Below are 18516 nucleotides of genomic sequence, written 5' to 3'. Positions count from 1 at the left end.
GCCATGCTCACTGAACACGGGGCCGTGGTGAGCCTCTGTTTTCGTTTTTATTTTGGTTTCTGGTCCCGAGACTCTTTTGTGGTCTGCTGAGTGATTCTTATGGATCAATACTCAGGAGGTCACAACTACTACTATGAAGAGGATGACTATGAAGAAGAATATTGTACCATTTGCGGTAATCCCCACTCGGTACAATATTGTGACCTCTTCGAACCATCCACTTCGTATACATACCATGAGGATCCTAGGTACGAGCCAACCACTTCATACACATACTATGAAGAACCAAGGTATGAACCTTCTACCCCATACTCATATCTTGAAGAACTAAGGTATGAACCCTCATACTCATATCTTGAAGAACCAAGGTATGAACCTTCTCCATCATATACTTACTATGAGGAACAATGGTGTGAACCACCTACCTCATATGAGTATTATGAAGGACCAAGGATCGAACTTCCGCACTCAAGCTTTTGGGATACTTATCCCGCTCACTTTGACGAACCACCAACTATCCTCCCCGTAGCTGAAAGAATAATAGACCATCTCAAAACTATCGAACGCTACATAAAAGAATCCCGCACGAGGGAAGAGATAGTTTGTACTAAAGAGGTAATAGTAGAAGAGGTAAAAATAGAAGAACAAGTAAGTGAAAAACCGATGCATGAACCAAACAACGAAAAAGGTAAGTCCGAAAACGCTAATCTTCAAAAAGAGTCTTATTTTCAAGAAATTAATCTCTTAACACCTTCTTTCGAAAACCATTGTTTGGTACCTACTCATGCTAAGTTTTTAAAAGAGTTAAACACTAACACTAAAATTAACGAAATGGTAAGCACTAAGTTAACAAATGATCAAACTACGCTAATAAAAGATGATCCTTTTGAAACTAACATTACACCGGTTCTATTTTTTTTTCAAAACACCTTTATTAGTAATATTACAATCGATAAAGATCTTTGTGTTAATACAATGCCAAACTACATTTTCGAAAAATTAAGTATTAGTGATTTTTCTCCACTTCAAATACCCATTTTTCTTTCTCATCGGAAAATAATAAAATCAATGGGAATAGTTGAAGATGTGTTACTCCAAACAAATCAAACAGTAGTCCCAACCGACTTCGTCATCCTTGATGACGCTCCACTTGTGTTGGGACGACCTTTTGTGAAAACCCACAAAGCTTTGATTAATCGGAAGCAAAACAACCTACCCATTCAATTAGGGGCCAACAAAACATATGTCGATCTTGACAAATCAATGAAATATCCAATCGGCAATGACGACCCCCTAATTGAAGATGAAGATGAACCACCCGATACAGAAAACAAAATCGACCACTTTGTCGAAGAAGAGGTCGCCATTGGACAACCCTTTTTGATTCTTGACCAAAATGAGCAACCAAATAAGGAGTCTTCTAAAAACCCACCACTTGAGCTCAAAGAACTCCCAAAAGGTTTGGAATATGCTTTTCTCGATAAGGATGGTAAGCTACCTATAATTATTCCTTCAAAATTCACCAGTTTAGAAAAAGAAAAATTAATCACACTTTTGAAAAAACACAAAAACGCGATCGCATGGAAACTTGTAGATATTAAAGGAATAAGCCCTTCCATGTGCACGTACAAAATTTTAATGAATGATGACTATAAATCGGTAATACAACCACAACGAAGAGTAAATCCAAACGTTCAAGAGGTGGTTAAAAATGAAGTCATCAAACTGCTTGACACCGGACTCATCTACCCAATTTCCGATAGCCCTTGGGTAAGTCCCGTCTAAGTAGTTCCCAAGAAAGGAGGTATGATGGTGGTCACTAACAAAAAAAAATGAATTAATACCAACAAGAACCGTCACCGGATGGAGAGTCTGTATAGATTATCGTTGATTAAATGAGACAACAAGGAAAGATCATTTCCCCTTACCTTTTATTGATCAAATGTTAGAAAGATTATCCGGTCACAAATTTTATTGTTTTTTAGATGGTTTTTCAGGTTACTTTCAAATACCGATAGCTCCCGAAGACCAAGAAAAGACAACATTCACATGTCCCTACAGAACTTTTGCTTATCGACGCATGCCTTTTGGTCTATGTAATGCCCCCGCAACTTTCCAACGTTGCATGGTGGTCATCTTCCATGATATGATAGAAAAGACTATAGAAGTCTTCATGGACGACTTTTCTATCTTTGGAGATTCATACAACCAATGCCTCAATAACCTTGAACGAATGCTATCCTGATGTGAGGAAATTAACCTCGCCCTTAATTGGGAAAAATGTCATTTCATGGTAACAGAGGGAATAGTACTCGGTCATAAAATCTCAAGTGAAGGAATGGAGGTTGATCGGGCTAAAATAGACACCATTTCCCGATTACCACCTCCATCATCCGTTAGAGCCATCAGAAGTTTCCTAGGACATACCGGATTTTATAGACGATTTATCAAAAAAATTTCTAAAATCTCAAGACCTCTAACAAAATTACTTGAAAAAGATGCTCCGTTCATCTTTGACAAGGATTGCAATCAAGCATTTTTAACACTAAAAGAAATTCTAGTCAATGCACCAATCATGATAGCGCCTGATTCGAAATTACCTTTCGAAATCATGTGCGATGCAAGTGACTTTGCAGTTGGAGCTGCCTTGGGACAGCGAAAAAATAAGCATTTTCACCCAATATACTACGCTAGTAAAACACTTAATGATGCACAAGAAAATTACACAACAACTGAAAAAGAATTACTAGTTGTAGTATTTACTTTTGATAAATTTCGTTCTTATCTTGTTCTTTCTAAAACGATAGTTTATACAGACCATGCAGCCATTCGTTATCTCTTTAAAAAACAGGATGCCAAACCACGTTTAATCAGATGGATTCTACTCCTTCAAGAATTTGACATTGAAATAAAAGACAAAAGAGGAGTAGAAAGCACCGCTGCAGATCATCAATCCCGCTTGGAAGATCTAGCTTTGGAGGCAACTAGGGACGAGCTCATCAATGAAAAATTCCCAACGGAGTCCTTAGAAATGGTGGAATACCGAGAAGAACCATGGTACGCCGACTACGCCAACTACCTAGCCAGTGGAATAGTCGCAAAAGGATGGTCACATCATCAAAGAAAAAATTCTTTGCCGATGTAAAGCATTATTTTTGGGAAGATCCTTATGTTTTCAAAATGTGTGCCGACCAACTTATACGATGATGCGTACATGGTAGTGAAGCAAGAAAAATTCTCCGCCATTGTCATGAGGGACCATACGGAGGACATCATGGTGTCGCTAGTACCACACAAAAGGTATTTGATTCAGGATTCTATTGGCCAACCATTTACAAAGACTCCCAAAGTCTTATCAAGACATGTGGTGCATGCCAACGGTCAGGTAATATTTCTTCTAAAAACGAAATGCCATAAAATGGCATTCTTGTTTGTGAAATTTTTGATGTGTGGGGACTAGACTTTCTGAGACATTTCCCACTGTCAAAAGGGAACAAATATATACTAGTGGCAGTTGATTACTTGTCAAAATGGGCCGAAGCCGAAGCTCTTCCAACAAATGATGGAAGAGTTGTGGTAAGATTCCTGAAACGACTATTTTCTCGTTTCAGAACTCCAAAAGCATTAATAAGCGATAGGGGTACCCATTTTGTAACCATCAACTTGAAATTTTTTTAACAAGATATGGGGTCTATCACCAGATCTCAACCGCGTATCACCCTCAAACAAATGGACAAGGCAAAGTGACTAATCGAGGTTTAAAAATAATACTAGAAAAAACCGTAGGATTAAATAAAAAAGAATGGGCCGATAAATTAGACGACGCTTTATGGGCTTTTCGAACCGCATATAAAACAAACATAGGTACCACCCTAGCACCCCATATAAGCTTGTCTATGGAAAAAGGTGTCATTTGCCAGTACACAAATCCTACTGGGCATTAAAAAACGTAAACTTAGACCTTGAAATTTCCAGAAAGAATCGATTTTGTCAATTAAATGAATTAGATGAAATAAGGAATCAAGCATACTCTAACTCCAAAATTTATAAGGAAAGAATGAAAAACTTGCATGATAAACATATTAAACCTAATGAATTTCGAGTAGGAGATCAAGTTCTATTATTTAATTCACGACTTCGACTATTTCCCGGGAAATTAAAGTCTAGGTGGTCGGGACCTTTTTCTATCACCCATATTTTTCCACACGGTGCAATTGAAATTAAATCTCGGAATGGAATTCCATTCAAAGTCAACGGACAACGGCTAAAGCTTTATCAAGGATTCATCGAGGATGAAGAGGAAGAAATCTCGCTACCAGAAAATCTTGTTGAAGTTTAGTTAATGGTTGGTCGAGAAGTTTGTAGAAAGAAGTATTGATAAAACTTTGGTTTGCACCAGAGTCAAATATTACTTTGGCAAAAATATTATTAACTAAAAACGTACTGGCAATCACATCCGGAATCATCTTGGCTTCTTCGGCTGTCAGAACGAATGCTCTGGCATTCTTCTTGGGTCCTTCAGTTGCCTTAACTTTGCTGGTTGTCGTTAGAGCTAGTTTCGGACAGTTCGGTTTGATATGACCAGCTTCTCCACAATTGAAGCATAGCCTATTGCTAGTTTTCTTTCTACAGTCTTCTTCCTTATGTCCTGGGTACTTGCAAAAGTTGCAGTTACAACACATTTTCTTGAGTGCTTCTTTTTACAATACTTGCAGCAGGGTGCAGAGGAAGAACCTGTACCTTCCCACGGCTGGAATTACCATAGCGAAATTCTTGGGTAAGCCTTTGAGCTAGGTTTTTTCTTTGGTTTTACTCTTGTGTACGTACCAATTCATCAGTCAGGGTGTTGGCCAGTTCTATTGTTTCTTCTATGGTTTGTGGCCTAGCTGTCTTGACTACGTGTCTGATCTCACTAATTAATCCCAAATGTACCGGGAGATTAACACTGGCTCAGGAGAGGCTAAGGTTGGTACTATCCTAGCATATTCAAAGAATATGGTAGTGTACTCCCTGCAGTCTATCCCAATCATTTTATGATTTAGGAACTTATTGGCGATTTGTTCCTTTTCATGAGGAGGACATAATTTTCTTTCAACTATATCCTTAAAGATGGTCCATTCCATATTATAAACTCTGTCACTTCCTCTAGATTGGAGAATAGTATTCCACCATTCTAAGGCTGCATTCTTAAAAATATTGTAAGCAAACATAATTTTATCCTCATCTGCACATTTACTTATTTTTATGACTGCTTCTGTCTTTTCTATCCAACGCAAAGCTGAAATGGCTCATTCATTGCCTGAGAATTCTATTGGTTTGCAGGCCAAGAATTCTTTACAAGAACAGCCATAAGAGATGGTTCTTCTTCTTTTTGGAATTGGAGCTTGGATCAGGGGTCCGTGATTTTCGTTCACGCTATGACTTGGTTCAGTGGGTTGACGTTTACTTCAAATTACAGAATTATTATTTTCTGCTTCTTTAATAGTCTTGATAATATAAGGCATAGCATCTATGATTCCTTGGGCGACTATATGTTCGATGGCACTTTTATTCACTTGGTTTCCGTTATTATCATTATTCTGGTTTTCCTGATTTACTCCGTTTGACATCTGAATTGTAAACATTTATCAGGTATTAATATCACAGAACAAGATTTAATACAAGCAATCACACGTGCAGATTGATCAAAAACGTCGAACATTGCGACTTTACTCTTTTTATATATCTATATATATGCGTCAATTACAAATTTCAACTGAAAATTAAACACACTAGCAGTTATGCATCGATATCTATTTGTCTATCTATTTTAGTTGGTTTTATATATATATATATATATATATATATATATATATATATATATATATATATATATATATATATATATATATAGGGTGGGAGTTGGCTACAAAGTCCCTTTTTCCTACAAAGTGTACAAAGTCATAAAACACCATAATTTCAGCCATAAAATACACCCAAAACCCACAAATAACAAAGTGGAGATTACTAAAATGCTATATTTGTGGGTTTTATGTTGTGTTTTGGATGATAAGGCTTGATTTTCGAATAACTAACATTAATGTGTTTTATGTTGATTATCATGTTGTGTTTTATATTCATAGTTATACGATATGGTGTTTGAAGTTCTTATAGACTGTTAGGGTTTGGATATTGTTTTTTATTGATCTTCACTCTATTATTTGTGGGTTTTGAGTGTGTTTTATGGCTGAAATTGTGGTGTTTTATAACTTTGTACACTTTATAGGAAAAATGGACTTTGTAGCCGAACCTCACCCTATATATATATATATATATATATCAAAGTACAAATTACACACACACACACACATATATATATATATATATATATATATATATATATATATTATTCTAGGTGTCCTTCTTCTAATATTGCATCTCACGCTCGTCATACTTCCAGATGAGTTTCTCTCCTATCTGATGGATTCTATTTCCTTCTTCAATTAAGTCATCGCCATACTGGCGGAGTTCCTACACATATTCTCGGCTCATTGGTGGGTTTACTGGTGGGGCTGGCACTGGTTCTTCATGAGGATATAATTCCGAATATGACTGGTTGTCATCCTACCATGGATCATATTCTAAAGGGTTCAGGTCGGTGTGCTTTGGGATTTGGTGCTGGGATTCTAGGGATTTCATTGGGGTCGAATGCTGGGATTGGGAATTGGTTCTCCTGGTTGGGTTCTAATTCCACTTGTTGGTCTGGGAATAAGGGTAACAGTTGTGGTTCAGCTATTTGGTTCAGATTAGAGTCTGCTATTGTAGTGGCTAACATATGGAAATCTGCTAACTGCCTATCAAGTTCCTCTTCCCATAATGGTCTATTAACTGCTTCCTGAGTTTGTGCATTCACTTCCCTATTTGCTTTTGCTAAAGCTCTCTGTTGTTGTAATTCCTTCATCCTTTTCCTCATCTCATGCGCTCCTCTACTAAACCATCCTCTCTTTTTAGGAGGGAATGGTTCCTCAGACTGTGCCTTAAAGATAAAAATTTCTTCCTCAGTATCAATATAATATCCCGAGGGGTTTGGCTGAGATGAGGTTCCTTCATCTTTTAGGGAACTAGCTACTTGACGATAAGCGTCGGTTATACCTTACTCACTCATACTGTAAACTAACAAATTGTCAAATAACACAAAATAATAATATACATATTTACACAGAATCACATAAGTTATTTCCTAACACAACTGATTAAAATTTAGGTATTAGCAGAACACCTCAGTGGATGTAGCTCTGATACCATTCTCTGTCACAACCCCCGACCCCTACCCCGGGAGCGGGCGCCGCGAGATCAGATCCAGTGGTATCGGTATTTATTAATTTGGCAACGGAATTTAAACACTAGGACTGTAGTCAGGAAATATTTATCAGAGTTTAAAACATCAAGCTTTTATAATAATTAAATGGGATAAAACCCAAGTTTCCATTACAATACATTTATAGGGATAAACCTTAATTATTGAAAAACATAAATCTCTTTTTTAATTAGGTAACTTTTATAGCCACTTCTTTAAGCCTTCAGTGCTCTCAGCTGGCTTCTATTAGCTTCACATTAAGTTACCTGAAACGTGTTTTAAAAAGATTTTATCAGCAAGAAATACTGGCGAGTGCATCCCAATTTAATCAAAACAGATTTTATAGCTTTACAGTATTGAGAGTGATTACAATGTTTATATATACCGAATTACTCGGTCAGTACTTGTCACTCGACGGATCTGTGACTATGGTCATATCACACATTGGATACACGTGGCCAATTGTGAAGGTCATCAAGTACTGTATACAAAACCCCATAATACTGGCATCAATTGTAGAATACAAAAACTCAATCATTGTAATTATAACTGATAAACATTTAGAGTTTTGGAAAATATTTGAAATAATGGCTCACAAACTGTGAGAAAAGAGAATGGACTCACATTGTAGACTTAGATAATACTATAGCTTCCTGATGATTCTCCTGGTTATTATCTATTAAAAATTAAACAATGTACACGTGTTAGTAAGATAACCCAAATCACATTAGCCATACAACACGAGATAGAACTCCAACGAACTGAGTGAGGCAGAGCCTTGACATGCGTTACGGAGTCCTAGATCAATCGGGTAGGGTAACAAATATGTGATCGGGGGTTACAATACTTACAACGAGGAAGAGCTTCGCGTTTTAGGGGATATTTGGCTATAATTTTCGCCTATAAGAAGTTGAGAGAGAAGATGGACTGAGCGAGTTGCAACTGATGCTGAACTGCCCTATTTATAGCTGTTTTCGAAGTCGGTCGTGCCTCGCGACACCCCAGGCTAAGCCTGCCGTGGGCCGCCAGCCACCCTAGCTAGGGCTTAGGCTTGGCAGGTCATCGAGTATAGCTTTGACATGTTGTGACACGTGGCGCAATGCAGTATCCGGCAAGTAAAGGACGTCGCGCCCCGCGACACACCTAAGCCTCATCCGTCGCGGGCCGCGAGACACTATAAATATTTGTTTTATTTGATTTTTATGAATATTAAGGTAATTTAGGCCCGTTAATGTATATTCGGGGTATAATAGGAACATTTAGGGTTGTTTTAAGGGGTTTTTAGGAGGGTTGTTATAACAATGCAAACCTCTGAGGAATCTAACCTGATGTCACCTAGATAGTGACATCTAACAACTTCTAACAACCTCTAACCTCTGCTATAACTAATACACTGTTACATTCAAAACACTGATAAACAACATCTGTTATTCAACATCTGATGAGCCTTATCCTCTGTTGAGCCTTAGCAGATCTTCTTTACCAAAATTTGTCTTCTTTAATTAAAGGGTGATCAGACCTTTGCTTTCAGCAGACTTTAGTCTTCATCAGTGGTTCACTTTGGCAGATCTTGTGAATCAGCAGACTTTAGCTTTTAGCAGACCTTTGCTTGCAGCGGTTGTTTGATGCCTTTGCCATTGGGAGGAGAATGAGTTCAAGCACTGTTATGAAGGATCAGTTGATTGTAGACAATTTTGGCTTTCAATCATCTGTTCTTTTGGTGGAGTTCACATGAGCCAACAAAGATCACCTGCTCCGACTCCACACCCTCTCCACTTCATCCATCTTCACCATCTCCCACCACTACACACACATACATAAACGATGACCACCTCCACCACCCATTATACCCATCACCGTCATCAAACTACTGCTTACCCCCACACCCCATGACATTCTCTTCAAACAAATCATTGGCCAACTCCTTTTCTACCGATGAATTCTATCAATTCCGACCACTACACAGGGCACCTCCCATACTTCATCTCCACCCCTCAAGTTTTTCATGTATGCCTCAAGTTTTCCTACTTACGTCGATTGCGATGGGGAAAATTAGGTGACGAGATCTGAAGAAAAGGGGAGAGTGAAAAGTAAAATGAAGGACACGGGTACTGTTTTGGCAATTTTTAAACAAATGGACTGCAATGGTTATTCTTAACGAACCAACGGGACGAAAAACATAACTAACTCTTTATTTATTTTAATTTTAATAACATGGGCATTATGGTAATTCAAATAAACTAACAGAATAACTGGATGACATTAGCGTGGGTGGACTATAATAGTTACGAAAGTGAAACCACAAAGACTGTTTTGGCAATTTTTAAACTAATGGATTGAAATAGTGATTTTTAACGAACCACAAGAACGAAAAATTGTAATTAACTCTTAATTTAATTTAGATAATTGATACGATTTCTTTTATTATCACAACAAACTTTGAAGATATTTAGGATTTGAAATCCCATCTCTTTATATTTTTTAGGTTTAACTATTAGTTTTTGAACAACTATATCATCATCAACATTATGTATCATATAAATTCTATTATACACATTATTTATTTATAAGTTTTTATACAAATTATTATGCTTTTTTTATTGGAGTCGTTTAATACACGGAATTCTATATAATAATAGTTGCATTTAGTTGTTCTATATGAATTATTATATATATATATTATATATATATATATATATATATATATATATATATATATATATATATATTTGCTGAGTGGCATTATAGTAGTTTAGAATTAATCTGTCATGTTGGCGTATCCAACATGGTATTATTATGGCCACACTATTGAGTTCTATTTAGACGATAATTGATAACTCAAATGTAACTTTCCTTATCTACTTTGGCCCATAAAAGACGCATATATGTCATTTTCATACAAATAGGTCTAAGTCAATTAGAATACAAAACCCATTAATTATTAACAAGTTGATATTTTGTACGGTCCAAACACACCTATCTTTGATATTTTTCAAAAGTCTTTTCACAATAATAATTGTTATTTTTAACGCGTTTTTAATAACGTATGTCATATCAGATAAGTTAATAAGTAAATATTATATTATTAACATCCAAGTCATTTCAAATATATGATGGATCTAAGAATTTTGGTCAGTCATAGTTAAAAAATAGTAGGTCAAAATTATAATGTCCAAAAATAATAAATTTGAATATTTTTGTAGCCTACTAATAAAATTAAATAAATTTATAACATATTATTTAAAAAGTTTTTACTCTTGTTTTCATGTTGAATCAAAAGTTTAGATCTTAATTCTTTCCGCTTGGAATAAAACACCAATAAACATAATATATTAAAAAATGATTTTCTTACGACTGTGTTTGTTTATAATGAACTTTTAATAAGCTAATGAATAATGGTTGTATTTGTTATGTTTATCTAAAACATACAAATAGCTACTAGGTTGTTAAGAGGTTTGTTTTCTTCATTATTGAATCTTAAATATATACCTAACACTTAATGTCATAAGTCGTATTTACTTTTCCACCAAACAATACTTATTACTTTATTTAAGGGTGCACGGGGTGGAGCGGTAAACTAAGAGTTAGTTTACCGTGCAGCGTGCACCGCCGCCAATAAGCTTTACCACGCGAGGGGAGGAGGATGCAGTGATTGTTTACCGCGTTGATGTTGTTCTTTTTTTTACCGTTGGGGTTTAATTTCAAACGGCTTTATAGTCGTTAACATGTTAAAAAAATAATTTGTTTTCTATTTAAAATCCATTTATTCATCTCATTTTTCACCCAATTTACATACTCACACAAAATCTCGTTTTTCTGAAACACTATGGATAGATAAAACAGGCCACATAACGATGTTTCACCGAAGATGTTGGAAATCACACTAGCCCGAAAATGCGAGATCGCAAAAAAAAATATATAATTGGCCATACTATTTCTAATTTTTTTATGATTTTAATTTATTTTACTAGTTTTAATTTTATGTATTGTCTTTTTTAAGTTTAGTTTAATGTAAGCTCTTTATTTAATTAATGTTATTTATGTTTAAAATATGTTTTATTTATTTTGTTTAAATAAATAATTTAAATTAAAAAAATAGTTTACCTCTACTTAAGAGATGTGACCACCATTTATGTTTTTGTGCAAGAGAAGACTTAGAGAGGGGAGTTGACATGGCAAGAGATTTGTGCAACTGAAAACTTAGAGAGGGGAGTTGATTTGGCAAGAGATAATTGAGTAGGCGGAAAGTTTACCTCTCCATAAGGCTAGAGGTGTGGTTTAAAACCCTAGGGGCTTTATTAGGCTACGTAGGCGACACATAAGCAGGGGGCTTTATCGCTAACTTAACGCCCCTTATAAAGCCCCTTTTTAACTATATTAAAAAAAAAAGATAAATAAAAAATCTGATTGGTTGATGAAGGTGGGGCCCCTTGATTTGTTCCTCTCGCGCTCGCTAACCCTTTGGCGGAAGCCAAGGATAGCGCCCCTTTAACAGAGGCAGGGTGGCAAAGGGCGCTAATATTGTTGAGGTGGCGGGGGTGGAAGTCACACCCCTGGCATAAGAGTTAACCACCCCTTACACCCCAAGGGATCATAACGTCAACTTATTTTCATGGGTCTGTTTGGTTTAGAAAACTTTAGTTATCTTACTTGAAAAAAGTGTCCTAATTTGATTAATCTTAGAAACATTGATAAAATGAAAACATGGAGGTTATATTTTATGAACCCATGTTTATACAAGAGATCTTGATAAAGTTTAATGTTTATTCAAGAGATCTTGATAAAGTTTAAAGGAGATTTTTTCGGGGTGGAGGCAACGTTGATGGTGTGGAGGCAAATGACGATCTTGGGTAGTGCCACCCATTTGAATCATTTTTAAATTAACATATTTCTCATTTTGATCCATTGACTAATTTATAAAACTCAAATTGACCCGTTAACTAATTTGAGGTGATCTAAATGAACCCGTATACAATGTATTTTTGCTCAAATCAATCGAATTCTATAAGCAGTTGGTCATGATTGGCACCTATAAGTATAACTTAATCAAATTCAAATCAAGTTCCAAAATAAATTATTTCATAACATTCCGATTTTCTTACAGCCCTAACTTATATAAACGCTTACACAGGAACTACAAAACCTTGAATGAATCAAAGAAAACAGCTTTAAACCCCTAAAGTCTCAACCTAGTTATTTTTTATACTCTAGCTCAAACTCAACTAAAGTTTAATAATAATATATATATATGTACATATATTAGGAAAACCACTCTAACTGGATGCTACCTAATATATCCCACAAATAAACACAAAGAAAGTTGATGTTACTTTTCCATATATAAATGTATGTGAGCATTCTATACATATATTCTACATATAGACCCACATGCACACATGTAACATCACAACCAAAATGGGAACTCATCACCAACAAGTTGAAGGCATCAACATCACAACCACTAAAATTTTCTTTAAAAAATGTTGATTAGGAATATAATTTAATACACAAATAAATGAATATAGCAAGTGGATGATGGGGTGGGATCAATAACATAATGCCTTAAATTAAGACTTGAAAATAACTCATCACCTACAACAAGCAACCATCATATTCTTCCATTACAAAACATGAATATTTCACTTTCTTGAAGGTAACATATGCACCCCTTTTCTACCAAATTGAGAATAAAATTGAAAGATAATAATTCTTCAACTGTAAACCTAAGTTTCTGAAGTGTAATGCAAGACCGAAAACATCAGAAACATAACGCTAATCACAGTTGAACCGCAAAGATCTTGAGTCGGTCAAACCTATCTCACACAAAAACCGTTGATACAAACCATGTTCGGTAACAAGAATGTTACTGATTCTGATAGAGCACATACAAACGTCGATTAACCTCAGAATGTTTAAAGAATCAGGACCAAGAATCGAATCTTTACACCAAACTGTTTGGCATAAAAAGTTAATCTCAGATTAAGCGCATACTCACTAGTTAAAAGAAAGAACACAACGCAAAACGGGCCGCTGCTGGTGATCATGAGTTTTAAGAATTTTTTAAATTTTCATTCTGGCGTGGCCTTTCGGGCTGTTGGTGACCCTTTTTCCAAAACGCGCGTTTCCACCAAACCTCAAACGCTCGTTGTATATTTGGACAGTCATCGCTAGAGTTCAAAAACCGGTCAAACCATGTCATCAAGATTTCTTGTTGGCAAGTCAAAGGCAAAGTCAAAATAGTATTCCCGAGCCCTTCTTCGATCAAATGACGATCTAGCCCTCTAGACGCTCGTTTCATCCAAGCGAAATCATTGTAAAAAGGCACCAACCATGTCTGTAAAAGTAAACATCTCAAATCTTTAGAAGCCAAAAGTTGACCTTTTCCAATTCCCACAAATAATCTTGCGGTAACTCTACTAATTTCGTATCTATGAAGCGGAGGTACTTTAGAATGAACTTCAGATAACTCGGTTAACGACACCCATGATCTCAAAAAATCCTCGGAAATCTGTCTGTCGATCAAAATATCAAGAAGAAAATGCAAATTATCCGCTTGCCTCGTGATTTGAACCGCGTCTTGTAAATCCCCGTTTGAAGCTTTTATAAAATGTTTTTTCAGTAAAATCAAACATTTGTCACAAGCGGAATACAAAGATTCTTTTCTTAAATCGTTATGTGATGAATTCTCATGAAGCATTTTCGCCACCAAAACTTTCATTTCCCGCCTCGCCTTTTCATCTTTTCCTTCAAGAACCGTGTGCAAAAGTTTAAGAAGAACCTCGTTATTAGTACTTTCATCAACCCCTGATGTAATATCGACTGAAACTCGTTTTAAAACTTCAACGGGACCCGCCCCTTCAAGTTGAAGCTCGGACAATAAAGAAGATACTTTTTCTTCTTCGTCTTCGGCCCATGGAGCAGCTTCTAGGTACTCCAAACAAGATAAAACACCGGCATCGAATCCGATTGCTGCTGACACCTATATTAAGATTACAATTAGAAAACATATCAGACATCACTAAAGATTCATCTTTAACCATAATTTGAGTTGTAACATGAACAATAAGCGATCATTCATATGTTAAATTACAATTAGAAAACGTATCAGACATCACAAAAGATCCATCTTTAACGATAATTTGTGTTGTAACATGAACAATAAGCAATTGTTCTTACTTTTTGCGCATTCCCTCTATGCAAAACATTGCATCGGTTAAAGTCAAAACAGTTTGCTAAAACTATGTGCAAAGTAAAAAACAGCAAATTTCTCATGGAATGTAATGACTCCTCACAAGTGAAATGTGAATAATCGGTCACAACTTCTATTACATGCACAGAATATACAATTACTAAAAAGCAGAATCTTGGTTTTTATAAGCGCAAGGCACACGAGGCGATGGGGTCTCGAGCCGAGTCGCAAAGTGCACCGCTTTTCATACTCGAGGTGCAGGCTATGTATATATTTCTAATAGGTTTTTAGCATCACCTACCCAAATATAGCTATAAATAAACTTCCGTTTTGCTCCCTGTGGTTTGGTCACTTTAACGGTTTTGCCCCAAACCTTTAAAAATAGCCATTTTCCTCCAATAGTTTGCTATGGTTTTTCCATTTTGCTCCCTGCGGGGAGCAAAATGGAAAAACAGACAATTTGGATGGAGTTAGAGGCGGGGAGCAAAACGGAAAAACCGTAACAAACTATTGGAGGAAAATGGCAATTTTTAAAGGTTTGGGGCAAAACCGTTAAAGTGACCAAACCACAGGGAGCAAAACGGAAGTTCACTCTATGTTTACACCCTAAAAAGCTATACGTACAACATCATGATGCACATAAAAATCCTCATGTACAAGAGGCGTGTCTCTAGACTGGTCTCCAGCCCTATTTCTATGCGCCTGAATCACATCTTTTGTGTTTTTTTGAGTCAGAAGCAACCAGCGTTGCGCCTGAGGTCATCTCGCACGCGCGTTTTAAAACCCAAGGCATCTTATTTACATGACTAAGCAATCTGCCTATACTACTGGTTCAAGTTCGGAAGTAAAAGTTAGCGGTACGTGACTGGCAAGCGCTATAGTTCGTTTTACAAATTACAACATTCGATCCAATTACGTCTCCACGGTTATATTATGATAACCACATTTTATTATGATCTAATAGGCATGGATTCTTGATCTCAATCATGTAACACATGAAATGGCATACACTAAAATGATATATCATGTAGATCACAACTACAAACAGTTAAGCTAATCATGAAATCACACATATTGAAAAATACGCATAAAAGCAAACAAAATCACATACAAAACACAAGTAAGTTAATTACCTTCAAGATCCCAAGAACCTTAGGAACATCTTCCTTCATAAGCTTCCTCCTCAAATCCTTACAATACATCAACCTAATTGACTCAATATAAACCTCAATATCCTCACAATCAGAAATCTCAACAATGTAGGGCTGTTGCTGCCCCCCTTTCGACCGATAATCCGACAACTTAACCGCGAAAAACCGACTATGACTCACCAAGATCTGCCTATGAGCATTCATACAAACACTCAACCCATCTTTACAACTCAATGTAAGCCTCACATCACTCGAATTCGGGTCATTAAACCCACTCCCGGGGCTCCGACATGCCAAAAGATCCAACAACCGCTGCTGCATCAACACCTGTTTATCAACAACAACAACCGGATTTGGTCCATTTGGATTCAAATTAGTGAACTTCTTAGGGTTTGAATTAGTGGGTGTCTTGCAATCAGGCTCATTAGCCATCATTTCGAAAAGGGTCGGGCTGGATCGGGTCTTATCGGCGGCGGGCGGCGGCGGAGACATCGGATTTAACAGTCCGGCGGTCAGGGCAGAGTTGAAATTCGAAAAAGAAGATGGGAATGCTTCTTGATTGTTGTAAGCAGTCGCCATTGTTGAGTTTTCAAGATTTTCTTGATTTTCCGGCAAGTTTTTCAAGATTTGAGATTTTCCGGCAGGCGCCGGAGATCGGGGAAAATATTCCGGCGACGGACTCACCGCCGGAGAAGATGAAGTGGGTGTGTGTTTGTTTGACGAAACGGTGGACGGACAGCACCAAGAACTGTTTTCCGGCGAGACAACAGATGGGTGTTGGTGGTTTGTGACGGTGGTCCGGCGGCGGCGGAAGGGGAGAGTGGTGGTGGGTTTTTTGTGGAGGTGAATTTTATGGTGGTTTGAAGAGGCAGTAGCTGCCATATGAGTTTGAATTTTTTGTTTTAAGGCTTTTTGGGGGTTTGTATTTTTAGGCATCTAAACTATTTGTTTTGTGATTCCAATAATGAATAAATGTTTTTTTAATGTGAACGGCGGTTGGTACAACGCAGTGTGTGAAATGGTGGTTGTGTGTGAGAGAGAAAGAGGGTGCTGACATGTCAGAGGTCAAAGTTTGGAGTGATGGGGCCATATAGGATTATTGTTGGTGGGGAAGTGTGTGTGAGAGAATGGGTGGAGATACATGATGATGATGATGATGATGATGATGATGATGATGATGGTGGTGGTGATGGTGGTGGTGCACATATGGCAAGCGTGTGAGAGAGTGGCTGCTTTGATCTTGAGTGTAGGCCAATTGGGGTGATAAAGGGCATGTTACTTGAATTTAATAGTAGTACAACATTGATTACTTGATTACAAATATATTGATATTGATATATGATAATATAGTAAATGTCTTTATTGGTTAAACCTAATCGGACCAAGTGATGGAATAACATTTTTGGTGAGACTAACGGTGTTTTTGTTAGAGGTAACAAAACGTTCAACAACATTAGAGTTTGGAACAAAAAATAAGACAAATCTTTTATAGCATATTTTTGTGTATTCTTTGGACCAAACATAAACCACTATTTTTTTCCCATAAGATGATGTGCAATGATATGCACCCTCTTTTTTCACTTTCCCTAAAGCCTTGGTAAACACCACAAAGAAGACAGTAACACTTCTCGAACACTTGGTTGCTATAGAGACATTATCTCTAGTGATTTCATCTGATATTATCCGGTAAGGCTAAATGGTATGGAGACAGCCCCAGGCCGTCGAGCCCCGTCCAGACATGGCTACACTACCCACATGTGATTCGTCCCGTCCATTCGTCTCCTTGGTGCCTTTGGCGACGGGCAACAAATAAAAAAGATGGCTGTTTGGCTATATTAATAAAAAATTAAAATAAGTATTTTCTTTATAAATATAACCAATCTCTACCACTTTTCACATATTCTCAACCAAATACTCTCTCGCTTTTATACAACCTCAACTATTTTTAAAAAATACACAATGTCTTCATTTTCGTGGTATTCGTCATCTTCGGGAAGGCAAATGTGGTGAAGCTGTATAGCATATTTGCGGAACTAGATGCCAACGAGGTCCAAAAATTGTATCAATCCCACGAAGAAAAGCATGGTTTTCCAGGAATGCCCGGAAGCATTGATTGCACGCACTGGCAGTGGCAGAATTGCCCTAACGCATGGCGAGGTCAATTTATGCGAGGCGATAAGGCTACTGCGTCACAAGATCTTTGGATTTGGCATGCTTTCTTTAGTGTTCCTAGTTCGAATAACAACTTTAACGTCATCCATCAATCAGAGGTCTTCAACGGTGTCATACAAAGAACCGATCTAGACACCAGATTTACAGTTTCGGGGGTGGAATACAGGCGTGCCCGCGTGGGTATTATCTTGCTGATGGAATATACCCATCCTACTCTACAATTATTAAATCTATTCACCATCCGACAGACAAAAAAAAAAAAAAAGAAATTTGCCAAGTTTCAAGAGGCGGCGAGAAAGGACATTGAATGGTGTTATGGGGTTCTACAAAAAAATGACATATCGTTGAGAACCCAACACATGCTTTTACACCAAAAATGTTGCGATATTGCATGTATGCATGTGTCTTGATGCATAACATGATTATCAAAGACGAAGGTAGAGCGATTTGTGAGTTTGACGAAAATGCGGTTAACGAGAATAATGTCCCGGTAAGTCTTAAACAACAAGATTTAAACATGTTCTCATTACATAATGCGTACATACATGAAAACTTAAGGCGGACTTGATGGAATACATTTGGAACAATGCAAACGACGACGAAAATGACGACTTTATTTTTTTATTTGACTTTTTTTAAGTTTAGATGTTAATATTTTTAGTGTAATG

General features: G+C 36.9%; 1 protein-coding gene across 1 annotated transcript; it reads right to left on the bottom strand.

Moving 5' to 3' along the window:
* Nucleotides 1-12877: 12877 nt before the first annotated feature.
* On the bottom strand, nt 12878-16889 carry LOC110897816 (BTB/POZ domain-containing protein At1g63850). The gene is made up of 2 exons (XM_022144545.2): nt 15659-16889; nt 12878-14315 (listed from the first exon to the last, which is right to left on the bottom strand). Exons 1-2 carry the CDS (start codon nt 16610-16612, stop codon nt 13386-13388), a joined length of 1884 nt encoding a protein of 627 aa, XP_022000237.1. The 5' UTR covers nt 16613-16889; the 3' UTR covers nt 12878-13385.
* Nucleotides 16890-18516: the final 1627 nt, after the last annotated feature.

Source organism: Helianthus annuus, chromosome 13, assembly GCF_002127325.2.
Source record: "Helianthus annuus cultivar XRQ/B chromosome 13, HanXRQr2.0-SUNRISE, whole genome shotgun sequence".
Lineage (NCBI taxonomy): Eukaryota > Viridiplantae > Streptophyta > Magnoliopsida > Asterales > Asteraceae > Helianthus > Helianthus annuus.
Note: the sequence above shows the minus strand (reverse complement) of the source record. Positions and strands in the feature narration are given on the sequence as shown.